This window comes from Schistocerca nitens, chromosome 1 (genome assembly GCF_023898315.1).
Source record: "Schistocerca nitens isolate TAMUIC-IGC-003100 chromosome 1, iqSchNite1.1, whole genome shotgun sequence".
NCBI lineage: Eukaryota > Metazoa > Arthropoda > Insecta > Orthoptera > Acrididae > Schistocerca > Schistocerca nitens.
Window position 1 is genome coordinate 537,471,320 of NC_064614.1, and position 16,644 is coordinate 537,487,963.

The 16,644-nt window shown below is 37.4% G+C and overlaps 1 protein-coding gene across 2 annotated transcripts in view; it reads right to left on the reverse strand.

Moving 5' to 3' along the window:
• Positions 1-2,112: 2,112 nt before the first annotated feature.
• The window catches only part of LOC126253586 (uncharacterized), a 49,610-nt gene continuing 35,078 nt past the window's right edge, over positions 2,113-16,644 (reverse strand). For both annotated transcript variants that reach the window (XM_049955029.1, XM_049955020.1), the window contains exon 3: positions 2,113-5,321. In XM_049955029.1, coding sequence (XP_049810986.1) covers positions 3,633-5,321 — 1,689 coding nt within the window. In that variant the 3' untranslated portion in view covers positions 2,113-3,632. The remainder of the gene's footprint in view (positions 5,322-16,644) is intronic.

A 16,644-nucleotide genomic window follows, 5' to 3' on the forward strand; every position in this document is an offset into this window, starting at 1 on the left:
GTGTTCCTGTCTTCTAAGTTTTCGGATGAGACATAAAGCTCCAAAAGATGATTTAATTAATAATTTAATAATATTGCACAATTTGGAATTTTCATCTTTTGGTTCATTATCGAAATTAACATTGTTATTCCTATGATGTTAGTGCTCAGAGGTTCGTTTACATGTAATATGCATTTTGTCTGTTCCAAAAATTTATGTTTTCTTGGTAACTGTGTGGTTACAAATTTGGTTGCAAGTCTACACTGAAGATAACTTTCGATAAGCTGTAAAATCCATCTTATATTTCTTGTCTGTATAACTTGTACAAATGTTATCTGTCAAAATAATGTGTGAACAATTTGAACAGATTGTAAAGATGAACTGGAAAGTTTTACTGAATCTACCGAGACCATCTCCACAATATTACAGAGTAAAAAACAAAGGGTAAATGGAGATTTGGCAACTGCTGAAGGTATGCTCAGATAGCTGAAGTAGTTCCAAAATATTCTACAGTGTAGCGGAACCATAATCGCAGTTTGTGAGTTCATTCTTAATTGAATACAGTTGTTGATCGTCAACACAGTGTCTCACAGTGCATAGCAAGGAAATTACGAGAAAAAACAGTATCTCACCCTGTGCGGGAATCACAGTAAGATAGTCTAAGCACGAGGGAGTAAAGAAACCATGACAAGTGGCAATCTGTGTCATTGCTGGAGGCTTGCCCGGGCAAACCTCCAGCAATGACACAGATCGCCACTCGTCATGGACCACTCACGACAAGCAGGAAATCCGTGTTTTAGTGCCGGTCCGGCACAAATTCTAATTTTTTCTGAAATATTCTATGTGTGATGTGGCACCATACTCACAATTTTCTAGTTCAATCTTAACTGAATATGGCTGTTGATCATCAACACTGTGTCTCACACTGCACTACAGTATAAAATGTAAACAACTTCTTAGACAGATTAAAAAGTACTGAACACATTTAGCACGATATGTGATTCATGCACACAGATTTCTGCATATAAAGATGATTTTCACTATTAGATAAATCAAAGTGAATTACTACCAATAAATTCAGAACAAAAATAATTCAGAGGTGTCAACTAAACATGCTAAAATAACAGTAAACTATTGTATGGGCCTGTCTACAATAGTCTCAGAGAAACTTGCAGTGCTACATTCTGAGAGTCCACAGAAAAAAAAAAAAGAGGTGAATAAAATGCATGGGGACTAACTTTTATTTTCTTTGTAACACACATTGTGAGAAGCAAAAAGGAAAAGGAAAAAATTTAGTTTACATAGCAAGTAAACTAAACAGCTTGTGAACTTTAAAGAACATCTTCCCACATGTGTATGATCTATCTCTCATAGCCATGGATGTGGAAATCTGGTGCTTACTGTGGAATTTGAACCATGATACAGCTCTGCATTTCCATACAGTGCATTTCCAGGCAGTGTTGTTCAAGATGAAAGTAATGAAAAGGAAATAAATCTCTCTTTGTAACTCACTTTAATGTATATAACAATTTCCTTCTCACATACAAATACATATAAAAATAGAAAAATATGTCCTCAAAATAAATATATTTAATGACTAGCATTCCAGATATGCAGAAACAATTGAAATGTAGTCTTTACATTCACAGCAAGTAATTTATTGTCATACAAACAACTATGAGCTCTTGAAAATGAAGTCTTTCGCAATGCCACTGTTGTATAAAACCTTCTCAGACTTCTTAAAAATCTTAAGCTTTGGACAGTAACCTGCATCACCTTTGTCAGGAGCAATTGACTGTCAAATTTGCAGCTGTGGCAGCCTTATATAGTCCACAGAAAGCTTCTGACTGGTTGGTAATTACGTAATGCTGTTGCAGATGGTGTCAACGTCTGCACTTGTGGTCCCACACTCTCATAGTAGTGTAAACATTGTGATGACTATTTCTGCCTCTTCTCTGCATCGACAGCTCGCTTCCATGCACCGCTTAAGATTGTATCCACTATCACAGTTGAAGTTCCTATCATACATTCTTATTTCTACAGCCTCTTTAATTACAGAATCCCAGTATGTAGGAGCCCGCGTCAAAACTTTTGTCAAACAGTATTTTAAGTTTTTTTGGGAAGGTGTGCTCAGCAAATGCAGATTTCCCCAGTTCTTGATTTTTAATATGCCATTGACATTCTCCATAGCGGTCAGAAGTGGTCCGGATGGACTGATCGATGTAATTGCTACTGCACTCACAAGGTATATTATAAATCCCAGGGATCTGTGGCCGAGACTGTGCTTAACAGGGTGTAGCATCTTCTTTACCGTCTTAGGAGGTCGGAAAATAGGTCCTATACCTCGTCTTCCCAGGACTCAGCCTTCCTGCTGGATACAGAATGGAAGGAATAGTCAGTACCTCATCATGTGAATGTTCAACATTTTCACATTTCCTTTTCTTGGAGAATGCTGACTTCATATCATAGAAATCAGAGTTGTTCTTTTCGAACACATTCTTCAGATGATTGATTTCAGAATACAAGTGGTCCTTGTCAAAACAGTTTCTGCTCTGTGTACCAATGTATGTAAAACTGCTCTGTTCTGGACTGGATGATGAAAACTCTGGGCACTAAGATATAAATCAGTGTGCTTTGGCTTGCGTACACTGAGTGGCCATGACGTCCATCTGATTTTCGTTGTAGCAACACATCTAAAATTGTCAGCCTTCCTTCTATCTCTGTCTAAACAATGAACAGGATGTTTGAGTGCATACTGTTCATAGGTTCAAGGAAGTGCTGCAGAGCTTCTATGCCTTGTGGCCAGACCACAAACATGTCGTCAACATAATGATAGCATGAAGATGGTCGAAAGGGAGCAAAATTTAATGCACACTCCTCAAAATGTTCCATAAAAAAGTTGGCCACTGCTGGAGACAATGGAAACTCCATAGCCATTTTGTCTGTCATTTCATAAAATGTACTGCCTTACAAGACACAGGGGTTGTTATAACACATCAGAACAACTTCCTTTCACAAGGAAAACGCTTTGCCAAAAGTTTCACTGTGTCCTCCACAGGAACTTTTGTAAATAGTGAGACCACATCCAGGCTGACTAAAAAATGAAAATGGGATTTATGACATTCCTTGAAAGTGCAGTAGCAACTACATCGATCAGTGCATCTGCACCATTTCCAACCGCCATGCTGAGCATCAGTGGCATATTACTAATCGAGAACTGGATAACTCTGCAGTTGCTGAACACAGCTTCACAAGCAAACAAAAATACTGTTAAATGAAACAAAAGTTTTGTTCCAGGCTCCTACATATTGGGATTCTGCAGTTAAAGAGGCTGTAGAAATAAGAATGTCTGACATGAACTTCAAATGTGACAGCAGATATAATCTTAGTGGTGCATGGAAATGAGCTCTTTGTGCAGAGAACAGGCAGAGATATCTGTCACAATGTTTATGCTACTACAGGAACGGTGGTGCCACCAGCATAGATGATGACACCATGTGCAACAGCATTATGTAATCACCAACCAATCAAAAGCCATCTATGGACTATATAAGGCCACCATAGGCACTATAACCTCTTCTTTGTTTAACATATTTTTAACAATGAACAAAAGCACCATAGCTGGAAATCTGGAGATAAAAGATAAAGTTCGACTACTTTTCAGTATTTTCCTGTGTTTCACACACTGTCTTGTGCTTTGTTCGTTTATGTTTGTCTAACGTACTTTTCACAGTGAATGCCATATCACATTGCTGACACTTGTACGGTTTCTGCCCTGTGTGTGTCCGCATGTGAACTTTCATGTTATGACTAATAGATTTTCCACATACAGAGCAAGTGACATACTTCTTGCCATTTTCTACATGAGACTTCTCGTGAGTGTGTAAGTTACGAGCTGAGGCAAAACATTTATCACAATGGCTACATTTAAATGGGCGATCTCCCATATGTTCATTTATATGGGCTGTCAACATGGATTTACGCAAAAACCCTTTACTACACATTGAGCAGTTGTATGGTTTATCTTTTGAATGTTTTTTTGCATGCTGGTTTAGATTTCCAATACTGCTATAAAATTTTCCACAGACTGTGCACTTGTGAGGCTTTTCACCAGAGTGTGTTCGCAGATGTACTTTGTAATCAAATTCTTTCATGAAGCCTCGTTTACACACATCACAATTAAAGCGAAAAAGGCCTTCGTGTATGCGCATATGCGATTGTAAGAGAGATTTTGTAGCAAACTTCTTGTCACATTTTTCACATGAATGTTGTAAGTCCCCATTGCAAACACTGCTATGAGCTCGAAGATTGGACACAGATGAAAAACTATGACCACAGTGTTCACAAATAAAAGGGCGTTCACCCGTGTGTGTGCGCAAATGCACTCTCAGAGAATTTCTATGTAGAAAACCACGGCCACACTGTGAACAGCTGAGTCTGAATCTGCCCTGATGTCGCCTCAAATGGTCATCAAGACTGTGCCGCTGGATGAAACCACGCCCACAAATTTCACATTGAAATCGGAATTCACCTCTATGCACCAACAAATGATTTTCTAAACGTCGTCGCATTGAAAATCCACGACCACAACGGTCACAGTAAAAACTGTACTGTTTTGTATGCATTTGTTTATGCCTGCTCAGATACTCTTTGCTACAAAATGATTTATCACATAGAGCACACCAAAACTTTTTGCTTTCTGTTTCATTTTGTTGACTGCCATTTTCATTTGAAATCTCACACTGTGCAGTACATGAAGATTGATTACTTTCACTTTCAACTGTTTTCACTTTTGAAGACAGACTATTTTCACTTGAAACCTCATGGACCTTAATTACAGTTTCCTCCTCTACTATCAAACTGGGTGCTTCGATGCATTTTGTCTCAGAAACTTTGTTAGTAATATCAGAAATAACATCAACCGCTGATTTATCACTTTCATTATTTACATCCTCGGAGAGCTCAGAACTCTTAACTTCCATATTACCACCTTTCCCACTGTTCACCCACTCATCATTTGAATTTAAAGGCAAAATTTCTGGCCTATTTGCAAACAACTGTTTCAGGTCTTGTTTAACAGCATCTAGTTTCACTTCAAGGCAATCTATTGTGTCAATAAGGTTTAAACATCGTCTGCAAATGGACACGTCGCATGTTGATATGTGATTCAGTACACCATATGATACAATTTGCTCCAGCTTCTTTGCAACAGGGGTGTTGCTAACAGAAACAAGTGGAGAACTGCTGCTCATTTGTACAAGGCACACACTGGACATGCTTGAACTTGCTGTTACACTACACACGAAACACCTTTCTGATGTATTTCTATCCAGGCCAACAATCTGTAACAAATGAGAAGAAAATGGAATATCATAATACCAGGAGATTCACAATAATGTTCAACTATCTTACACATGCATCCCTGAGCTAATTTAGGCAGTTATACATTCATTATGACCAACTCATTCAAATGGTCAATTCCTTTTGAGAATATTTCTAGATCAGGTTTCCTAAATTGCCCATAAATATTATTTTTACACATGTCCTACTTATTAGATACTATGACAGGAAGGAAATCATCAGTTATCAACTGACATTGTTGTCTCAACACAGCTAACAAGACTTTAAGCTGATGTATTACAAGCTGGTTTTTCCCCAGGATATTCAACTGACATTTCCCCATCACGAGTGGCTGGCACTGTCAAAGGTGTACCCTCTACTGCCACTAGTGTACTCGAATGTGATCCTTTGACAATGCCAACCACTCATGCTGACAAAACATTGGAAAATTGTTAAACAAACATCAGCCACAGATCCCAGCAGTCAATACGCAACAAGTGTCCACAAAAGCCTCAAAAATTTTGTAAGACTGGGTTGTACAGTGAAATTCTACGAGAAAAACAAAATAAATAAAAATAGAGATTAAAATCTTGTCAACAACACCATTAAAGACAGTGCACATGTTCAGATGGAGAAAGAGGAAAGTATGTTTTGTTATTTTCAAAGAAACTGTCAGGGTATTTACTTTAAGCAATTAAGAGAAAATCTGGATTGCCACTCCACTATGTGAAAAATAACCTGAACAACAACTAGCCACTTAATAATTAGCAGTTTTCTTCTTTCTTTAACATTGTGACTGCCTGAAGCCTGCAGCAGACACAGCGGGGGTTCACAACAGACACCGTGTGCCTGCCAGCAGTCACATGCTCCACCTCATGCACTGGTGCTACTGCTCGCAGTGTGGTTTCAGTTGCCTGATACTGCAGCCATGTGTGTTGAGTTGCATTTGCACGTGTGCGTGCGTGTGTGTGTGTGTGTGTGTGTGTGTGTGTGTGTGTGTATTCGTCTATTTTTGACAAAGGCCTATATTGTTACAATTTTTAGTACAGCGTATAATGCAGTACTGTGCATTAATTTGTATTTCCTGAGTTGATACCAGTATACAGGAACACAATATTCTGAACTTTACACACCATCCAGACATATATTGTACTAAACAGAGAGAAGCACGTGGCCACTGGCAAACAAACGGCATCAGGCGTGACACCTCTGCTGTGTCTGCTGAAGGCCTCGAAGCAGTCAAAGTACTAAATTTTATGAGTTTTGTTCAGCTACCTCCGTCTTCAAGGTGTTTTGTATCTAGTTTATTATTTATATAATTTTGAACACATGATGTTGGGCATATTTTCTACAGATTTCTGCTTAAGGTCTGCTCTTAGTTATTCTTGTATGGTGTATAAATTCTAAACATATAGTGTATTCAGATATAACAGTATGTCATCAGAAAAATGTTGAACTTTGCAAACTAATTACACAAGATTCAAACAAAACTGTCTGCCCTTAAACATTCCTTTTTTTAAAATACCTTACGCCAATTGCTCATATGCACATATAAAAACAATATAATCATATTATTACATGATTATTATGAAATATCACTACTGACGTATGCTAGAAAATATTATGTATAAGGCAAGACACATTATTATGGTACGAAAAATTACAAACATACAAAAAATAACCACATATGCCTTAAGCAATGTATTAAACAATGGAAAATCTAGAATTGAATAATGAAAATATTATGAAAAGGATAGATCGCTACTCACCATGTAGTGGAGGTGTCGAGTCACAGATAGGTACAACAAAAATACCACTAAGCAAGTAAGCTTTCAGCTAAAAGGCCTTCTTCAGAATTAGTCAACATATATGTACACACACACACACACACACACACACACACACACAAATTTATATAAATGCGTCTGCATGAATGTATGTGTCTGCATATTGTCTAATTTGGAAGAAGACCTTTAGGCCGGAAGTTTACTTGTTTAACAGTTTTTTTCTTGTGCCTATCTGCAACTCAGCATTTTTCAGTAGCATATTATAATAAATATGTGTCTTTTGTAATGTAGATACCACCAATGACAGGCAATGCTCTAAACTAGTCCATAAAATAAACTAATACCAATAATTAGTCATGAATATGACATATTTACAATTTCTGTTATCTTGCAGAAATTTACCAAACTTAACAGCCCGCTTTCATACACAACTGACATAACTAGCTAATATTTTATGCAGGCTGAGATAAACAACAAAATGAACAATTGATGGTTTACATCACATGAAGGTATTACAGTTGTTTTGTAAGTTAATCCTGCTGATTTCTTCAGGTCAATATGACCCAGAAAGAAGTTGGTGCTTCCACAGGATTTTTATATTTAAATGTTAGTACTTGAAATAACATTTGGTATAGCCTAAGATTCAAATGAAGAAAAACAAGTTTTCTCTCCCTTGTTACAGCTCAATTTGTTACAGTTGTATGCCTTGGGTCTACCCCATCTGGTCAAATCTGTCCAGACAGTCCTATGTAATGCAGAATGGACCACCACATTTTACAAGAGGTTGGTTCTGTCATTATACAAGGAGGCTGGGAGTATGACATCCTGAAAGATATGGATCAAGGCAGCCAAGTAGATGCAGTAATTCTTGATTTCCACAACGCATTTTATTCAGTATCATACTAACATTTTTTTCCTTGAAAAGTACAGTCATACAGAGTATCAAACAAAATTTGTGACTGGATGGAGGATTTCTTGCTAGAAAGAACACAGCATGTTGTCACAGATAGAGACCCTTGCTGTTCATATTCTACATTAACGACCTATCGGATGAAATTAATAGTAACCTTAGACTTTTCACAGATGACACACAGTTATCTCAAATACTGTATTCTCTGAAGAAAAAAAAAGCTGCACAAATATTCAGTTAGTTCTTGATAACATTCCGAAGACGTGCAAAGACTGATAATTTGTTTAAATGTTCAGAAATCTAACATTGTGCACTTCATAAAATGAAGAAAAGTAGTATCATACAACTACAATACTAATGAGTCACAAACAGAATAATTAACACACTGAAGTGAAACATCCATCACTATGCATCTGGCAGTCAATGTTTTAATTCATAAAATCACTTAGGTACAACAGTTGGTAGGGTTATGAAATAGAATAATCTCACAGGCTCAGTCATAGATAAAGCAGGTGGCAGACATCGGGTCATTATTTAAATTCACTCAATCTATAAAGAAATTTGTTACAAAAGACTTGTATGACCCATCTTAGACCATTGCTCAAATATGTGGGACCAGTAGCAAATAGGACTAACAGGAGAGACTGAACATACACAAAGAAAGGCAGCACCAATGGTCATAGGTTTGTCTGATCCAAGAGAGAACATCAATGAGATGCCAAAAGAGCTGAACTGGCAGGTACTCAAAGATAGACATGAAGCGTTCCACAAATGCCTGCTCACAAAGTTTTTTAAGAACCAGCATTTCACAAGAAATGTAGAAACATTATACAGTCTCCAATGTATATCTCTTGCAGAAACTGTGAAGATAAGATTAGACTTATTACAGTATGCACGAGCAATTTAAACAGTAATTCTTTCCGTGCCTCACATGCCAATGGAAGGGAAAAGATGACTGACTGACAATTCTACAGTACAACAGGTGTTTAAATACAGGTGTTAAAACTATTAAAACATAAAACTGAATGAAAAGTCTGCTGAAGCTGTATTTATTTAAGTCGATCAGAGACCCATACAACCAGTTTCACAACTTTCAAGTTACATCTTCCTGTGTTTCTACAAAAAAAAAATTATAAATTAATGCTTTGATAATAGGTAAATGAAGTTATCTGAGACATCTTAAAGTACTAAGTGAATAGACTTAAATAAGGAAGAAAATATTATGGATCTAGTTAGGTATACTAGGTGTGGATCATATTCACCCAACGAAGAATGGGTCTATATGTATTTAGTAAATAAGATTTGGTATTTAATACCAAAAGAAGATTACTTACAGATACTATGTCATATGGTAAAGGGAGTTGTTATGGAATGCCGCAGAGTAACAGTTGGCGACAGTCTGTAACAACCTCCTACACCATATGACACAGCATTTGTAAGTAATCTTCTTTTGGTATAAAATAATGAATCTTATTTATGGAATATGTATTGGCCTATTCTTTGTTAGGCAAATGTAATTCATATGTATCTAGCTAGATCCATAGTATTTTCTTCCTTATTTAACTCTATTCACTCAGTACTTTAAGATATCTCAGATAACTTCATTTCCCCATTATCAAAGCATTAATTTATAAAATTTTTTGTACAGCTATACGCCAGAAGATGCAACTTCAAAGTTGTGAAACCGTTTGTGTGGGTCTCTGATAAACTTAAATAAATACATTTTCAGAGGACTATTGGCCTTTTGATTCAGTTTTATATTTTAATAGTTTTAACACCTGTATTTAAACACCTGTTATACTGTATGAATCGTCAATCACACATGTATAGCTATTTTAGCTGTGGCTGCCCCAGTTTTAAAATTATCTGAAAGTGAGGGAACCCTAGCATGCCTTGCCATGAGAAGTACCCTGTGCCATGCACTTCACAATGGATTACCAAGTATAGATATACTGCCAGTAGTGCTGTGGGGAATGACAGGTGATGAGTTTATCTTAAAAACTCATACCTGTTGCATAATTTCATTGAGGCTTATTTACCTGCAAACAAGTGAGTGTGAATAGGAGGTGAACAGCAGCCACATGAGTTTCTCAATTTGATATTAAAATTTTTCAAGGAAGGGAAAAATTGATCTCATTTGAGTCAACTGCCTCGTTTCAAGAAGTTCACAATGAACTGCAATAAAAATTAATTATAATGACTTGGCTTTGTGAAAGGCCAAAATTAACACCTCATATCAGGAAACATGTAGTGTCTCATAGAGATAAATCACTGCATTCCCAGAGGGTCAAATGCAGTGTATAGCTAAATTACCAGACTGAAGCCAGAAGATGGAAATAACTGCCAAAGAAAATTTTTAAACAGATTCATTTCCTGGGTTTTCACTCTAAAAAATAAGTTTTTAAGTTGGTTAACAAATCTTCTACTGCTAAATGTCATACTATCAAAAGTATGTAACAGCACCCTACTGAAGGATGTGGTTCTACAACAGAACTTAATTGATACGTATTGACTGGGTGTGACGTAAGAAGCTTTTTAGGTCATAATGCTTGTTCATACTCAAAAATTGTTCTATGAATTTCCTCAAAACTCATTCTATGGATTTTGCTAATCAACAACAGTGCTTTGTTTTATTTTAAACACGCACTACTCCTAAGAAAGTCCATTATTGCATGACAACTATTTAAGAGCAATAACTGCCACTGATCCATTTATGTAACAGAAAAAGCCCTTGGTATCTGTTATTTCTCATACTGTCCATCATATGTCACTCTCTGAACCGATGAGCTCTTCAAAGAAAGGAAATAAAAGTTGAAATAATGTTCTCAGAAATTTGTGTATATGTAGAAAAGATCAGCAAAAACTGCATCACACCTCCCTGACTTTAATATCCCATGAAACAAACTTTTCAACTGACATGTATTTTGTTCATGTAAGGGTAACTTAATGCAACACTTAAAATTTATTGGACCTTGAATACCACCAGTTATTTTAGAATCACACTTGATACTAGTAACAACACCACACTCAACAGCCCAAGTTTCTTTTAAAGGAAGGTTTTTAAGCCATGCTAGATGCACATTAACTTACATAGTGACATTAAAATAGTGACAAAACTCATGTGATCACCCTATGCCTATATCTCAAGATCATTTCAAACTTATCACAGAACCACCAGTACATAAAAATAAACACAGAGAAATTGATACACACCAAAGATGATCAAGAATGCCCAAGCTATACAAAAATGTTGTTAGAAGCATTCCTGAGACAACACAAGGCAAAACACGGTAGTAAGTTAAGAGAAACAAAAGCGAAACCGACTAGAAAAAAGTCCGCAGAATTAGGTGAACATATTACGATGTAGTGTGAAATCACATTGATACATATAAATACATGTCTTTTTGAATGCACAGAGAAAAATGAAATTTGCACAAATAAAAGGTAATGTCCAGACTGACTGACTCATCACAGCCTAGTCCAGCCCAAACCACTATGGACAGAAACTTGAAATTTTGAAAAGGTGTTGATGTTATACTGTAGGCATCACTTGCTAAGGCATTTTTCGAAATTGCACCCTGAACAAGGTGAAATAAGGGATGAAAGGTTTTTTGAAAATTTGTTGCTATTAACACAATTTTGAAACTAGACCTATGAAAATTGGTATTTGTTTTCTCGGTCAGAAATAAAAAATAAAAAAAAAATGGTATTTGACTTCTCAGTTACAAACAAAAATTATATGTGCAATTTTGTCATATGATGACATGTTGGAGACCGTGGCTGTTTTTGAAGACAAATGTGCCACTGAAGCCAAACCTAAATATGCTACTCTCCCATACATAGGCCCACTTTCATACCAAACAGCAAACTTATTTAAAAAGAAGAAAAATATCAGAATCAGCTTTTCCACAAATAATAAATTACAACAAAAAGTAATCCATGATGTAAACATCTCCAAGAGTCCCTACCGTAAATCAGGAATATACAAACTCAAATGTGATACATGTCCAAAATTCTACATTGGACAGACAGGCAGAAGTTTTGAAATAAGATACAAAGAACATATTGACGCTCTAAGACTTGGTAACTTGAACAAATCAGCATTTGCAGCCCATATTGCTGAAGAAAACCATTCAGTGGGAAACATTGAGGACAACTTAAAGATTTTGCATCTAACAGAAAAAGGAGCCACTATGAATATATTAGAAGAATTAGAAATACACACACACAAAAACAGCACCCCAGTCTATATCCTTAACGAACAAACAGAGTTGGCTAACACCCCTTTCCTGAAAAATTTCCAAAAATTACTTTCCAGCCTCCAAAGCAAATAATATTAATACACCTATCTGCAGATCAAGTAGAAAATTTATATGTTACTATAATTCTCATACTGCCAAATGTAATAAAATAATATACTATTTTAACTATATAGTTCTAAATATATATAAAAAACTTTATAATTAAATTAGCAATATCAGATTAAAAAAAAAAAATCAATCAATCTCTCTGTACTAATGTAAAAGGCATTACACTTTTGTAAAAGAATATATGATCCTTTCCAAACATAGGACATCATCGTCAAATGTTACGATATATCATAGCATCTGTGACACTCATATGTTTGTAAGCTCTTTGTATGTACCAAAACATGTGGTGCGTGGTTGGAATGATCTCAGCGACAAATCTAAAGTGTACAGTGAGAACTATTACGTGTGCAACAATGAGGATGCAGTGGGAATACCTTTACATCGTTTGGATGAACGTTATGAAAACAATCACTCGAAACCGACGCTTCACGTAAGTCACATGCAACGAAAATCTGCAACACAACCATCTGTGTGTGGCGTGTTTGTAATTATGTTTTATTTATATTTTAGGACAATTAATCTATAAAAACACACCAAATGTCAGAAAGAAAGCGTGTAAACCGTCTGATGATGAATCGGAATGATTCAAAACCGGTAACGGTTTCCTTTGAATAAAGGAACTCAAAGTAAATTTGTGGCTGGTTGCTGTCCTAACAACATCAAAATTATATGTATTTCAGTGGTTTCGGAAATTCACCTCCTAATGGGATGAAATAGGGCCAGACTGATTCACTGACTCATTGTCACTCAGCCCAAACTGCCAAGGATAGAAACCTGAAATTTGGAGGGGCACTGGTGGCCGAAGACTTCCGACATAAGAAGTGACCCTCATTCTGTCAACTGCATTGTCAAAGAGGGCAGAGGAGTGGACAGAGGTTCAGGGCACTCTCTAGTCCTTGAGGTAGGAAACTGTCCCTAAAGGTGGAAGAATCAGCAATGATGAACAGCAATGGAAACCACTGGATTAAAGACACATAATGTGTATCCACAGAACATGTGGCCTGTAATTGAAAAAGTGCCATAATGATCTTTCCATTGGCAAAAGATTCTGGAATAGTCCCCCATTCAGATCTTCAGGAGGGGACTGCCAAGGGGGAGGTGACCATGAGAAAAAGACTGAATAACCAATGAAAGGATAATGTTCTATGAGTCAGGCCATGGATGTCAGAAGTTTGAACAAGGCAGGGAAGCTATAAAGTCTGAAAAGGGAAACTGAAAGGCTCAGTCTAGATATAGTAGGTGTCATTGAAGTGAAATGGAAAGAAGACAAGGATTTGTGGTCAGATGAGCACAGGGTAATATCAACAGCAGCAGAAAATTATATAACGGGAGTAGGATTCGTCCTGAATAGAAAAGTGGGGCAGAGAGTGTGTTACTGTGAACAGTTCAGTGATAGGGTTGTTCTTATCAGAATCGACAGCAAATCAACACTGACATGACAGTTCAGGTAAACATGCCGACGTCGCAAGCTGAAGATGAAGAATTAGAGAAAGTATATGAAGACACTAAAAGGGTAATACTGTATGTAAAGGGAGATGAAAATCTAATAGTCTCGGGGGACTAAAATTCAGTTGTAGGAGGAGGAGTAGAAGAAAAGGTTACAGGAGAATATGGGCTTGGGACAAGGAATGAGAGAGAAGAAATACTAACTGAGATCTGTAATAAATTTAGCTAGTAATAGCAAATACTCTGTTCAAGAATCACAAGAGGAGGAGGTATACTTGGCAAAGACCGTGTGATATGGGTAGATTTCAATTAGATTGCACCATAGTCGGACAGAGATTCTGAAATCAGATGCTGGATTGTAAGGCATACCAAAGAGCAGATATAGACTCAGATCACAACTTGGTAATGTTGAAGAGCAGGTTGAAGTTTAAGAGATTAGTCAGGACAAATCAATATGCAAAGTAGTGGGATACAGAAGTACTAAGAAATAATGAAATACGCTTGCAGTTCTCTAAGCCTATAGATACAGCAATAAGGAATAACTCAGTAGACAGTACAGTTGAAGAGGAATGGACATCTCTAAAAATGGCAATCACAGAAGTTGGAAAGAAAAACATAGGTACAAAGAAGGTAACTGCGAAGAAGCCATGGGTACAGAAGAAATACTTCAGTTGACCGAAGAAAGAAGGAAGTACAAAAATGTTCAGGGAAATTTAGGAATACAGAAATACAAGTCACTGAGGAATGAAATAAATAGGAAGTGCAGGGGAAGCTAAGATAAAATGGCTGCAGTAAAATGTGAATAAATTGAAAAAGAAATTATTGTCAGAGGGACTGACTCAGCATATAGGAAAGTCAAAATAAGCTTTGGTGAAACTAAAAGCAAGGGTGGTAATGTTAAGAGTGCAACAGGAATGCCACTGTTAAACACAGAGGAACGAGTACTCTGAAGGCCTCAATGAGGGTGAAGATTTGTCTGATGTGACGAGAAGAAACAAGAATCGATTTAGAAGAGATAGGGGATCCAGTATTAAAATCAGAATCTAAGAGAGCTTTGGAGGACTTAAGATCAAATAAGGCAGAGGGGATAGACAACATTCCATCAGAATTTCTAAAATCATTTGGGGAAGTGGCAACAAAATTACTATTCACATTGGTGTATAGAATGTACGAGTCTGGCGACATACCATCTGACTTTCACACAAATAGCAACCACAGAATTCCGAAGACTGCAAGAGCTGACAGGTGTGAGAATTAACACACAATCAGCTTAACAGCTCATGCATCAACACTGATGACAAGAATGATATACAGAAGAATGGAAAAGAAACTTAAGGACCTTTTTTTTGTGGGGTTTTAGGGCGCAAATCATCTAAGGTCATAAGCGCCTCATACAACGCTGGGACTGCAAGGGGAAAAAACCGTTTCGAGGTCCAATACAGAAAGGAAGAAAAAACAAATCTAAAACGTCAAGACGTTACGGAAGAATATCTAAAAGACGGCGACAAGACAACGGAGTCACCAGGTAGAAATCAAATCTCTTATGTCATATTACTGCTTTTAAAAAAATTTAAAACGCGAGCCACAGCTCGCACATCATGACAGGAAAAGCGGGCGGCAGCCTGACCCTGAGACATGAGTGGCTAAAATAGGGGCAGAGGATCAGGAAATGTCTGACTGTTAATGGCTGGCTACAGAAAGGACAGCTGGGTGCAGGGTCGCCAGTCAACAAGTGGCGGTGACTAAAGTGGCACTGCCCTATTCGCAACCAAGCTAACATTACTTCCTCACGGCGAGACGGCCGGAAGGAAGTCGACCAGGCTGTTGGGAGAGGTTTGACTTCTCTGAGTTTGTTCCCATGAAGGGAACACCAATGGTCATGCCAAAGTGACGTGATACGCCGATAGAGAAAAGTACGAATATCTTGCGAGGGAACAGAGTAAGAGGTGGGCCAACTGAAATGGACTGCGGCCTTGGCTGCAGCATCAGCAGCATCATTCCCAGGCATACCAACATACCCAGGAACCCACATGAACATCACTTGGGCTCCCCCATCCGGGAACAAATGGAGGCAGTCCTGGATCCGTCGAACGATGGGGTGGATTGGATCTAGATTACCCAGACTCTGAAGAGGACTAAGGGAGTCAGAGCGTATCACACAGCGAGTGAGCTGGTGCCTCCGGATGTAGTGAACAGCTTGATAGAGGGCAAAAAGCTTTGCGGTAAAAACTGTGCACTGGTCGAAAAGCCGGTATTGAAACTTATCATCTCCGACAACAAAAGCATAGCCAACACCGTGAGCGGACTTGGAACTATCAAAAATTAAGGATCCATTAGATGATGACCAGTTTGGCTTTAGGAAAGGTAAAGGTACCTGAGAAGCAATTCTGACACCACAGTTGATAATGGAAGCAAGACTAAATAAAAATCAAGACACACTCATAGGATCTGTCGATCTGGAAAAAGTGTTCGACCATGTAAAACAGCGCAAGATGTTCGAAATTCTGAGGAAAATAGGAATAAGCTAAAAGGGAGGCAGGTAATATACAGCATGTACAAGAGCCAAGAGGAAATAATAAGAGTGGATGACCAAGAACAAAGTGCTCAGATTAAACAGGGTGTAAGACAGGAATGCAGTACTTTGCTCCTACTGTTCAATCTGTACACTGGAGAAGAAATGATGGAAATAAAAGAAAGGTTCAGAAGTGGAATTAAAATTCAAGGTGAAGGGATATCAATGACAAGTTTTGCTGATTAAATTGCTACCGTGAGTGAAAGTGAAGAAGAATTACATGATCTGCTGAATGGAATG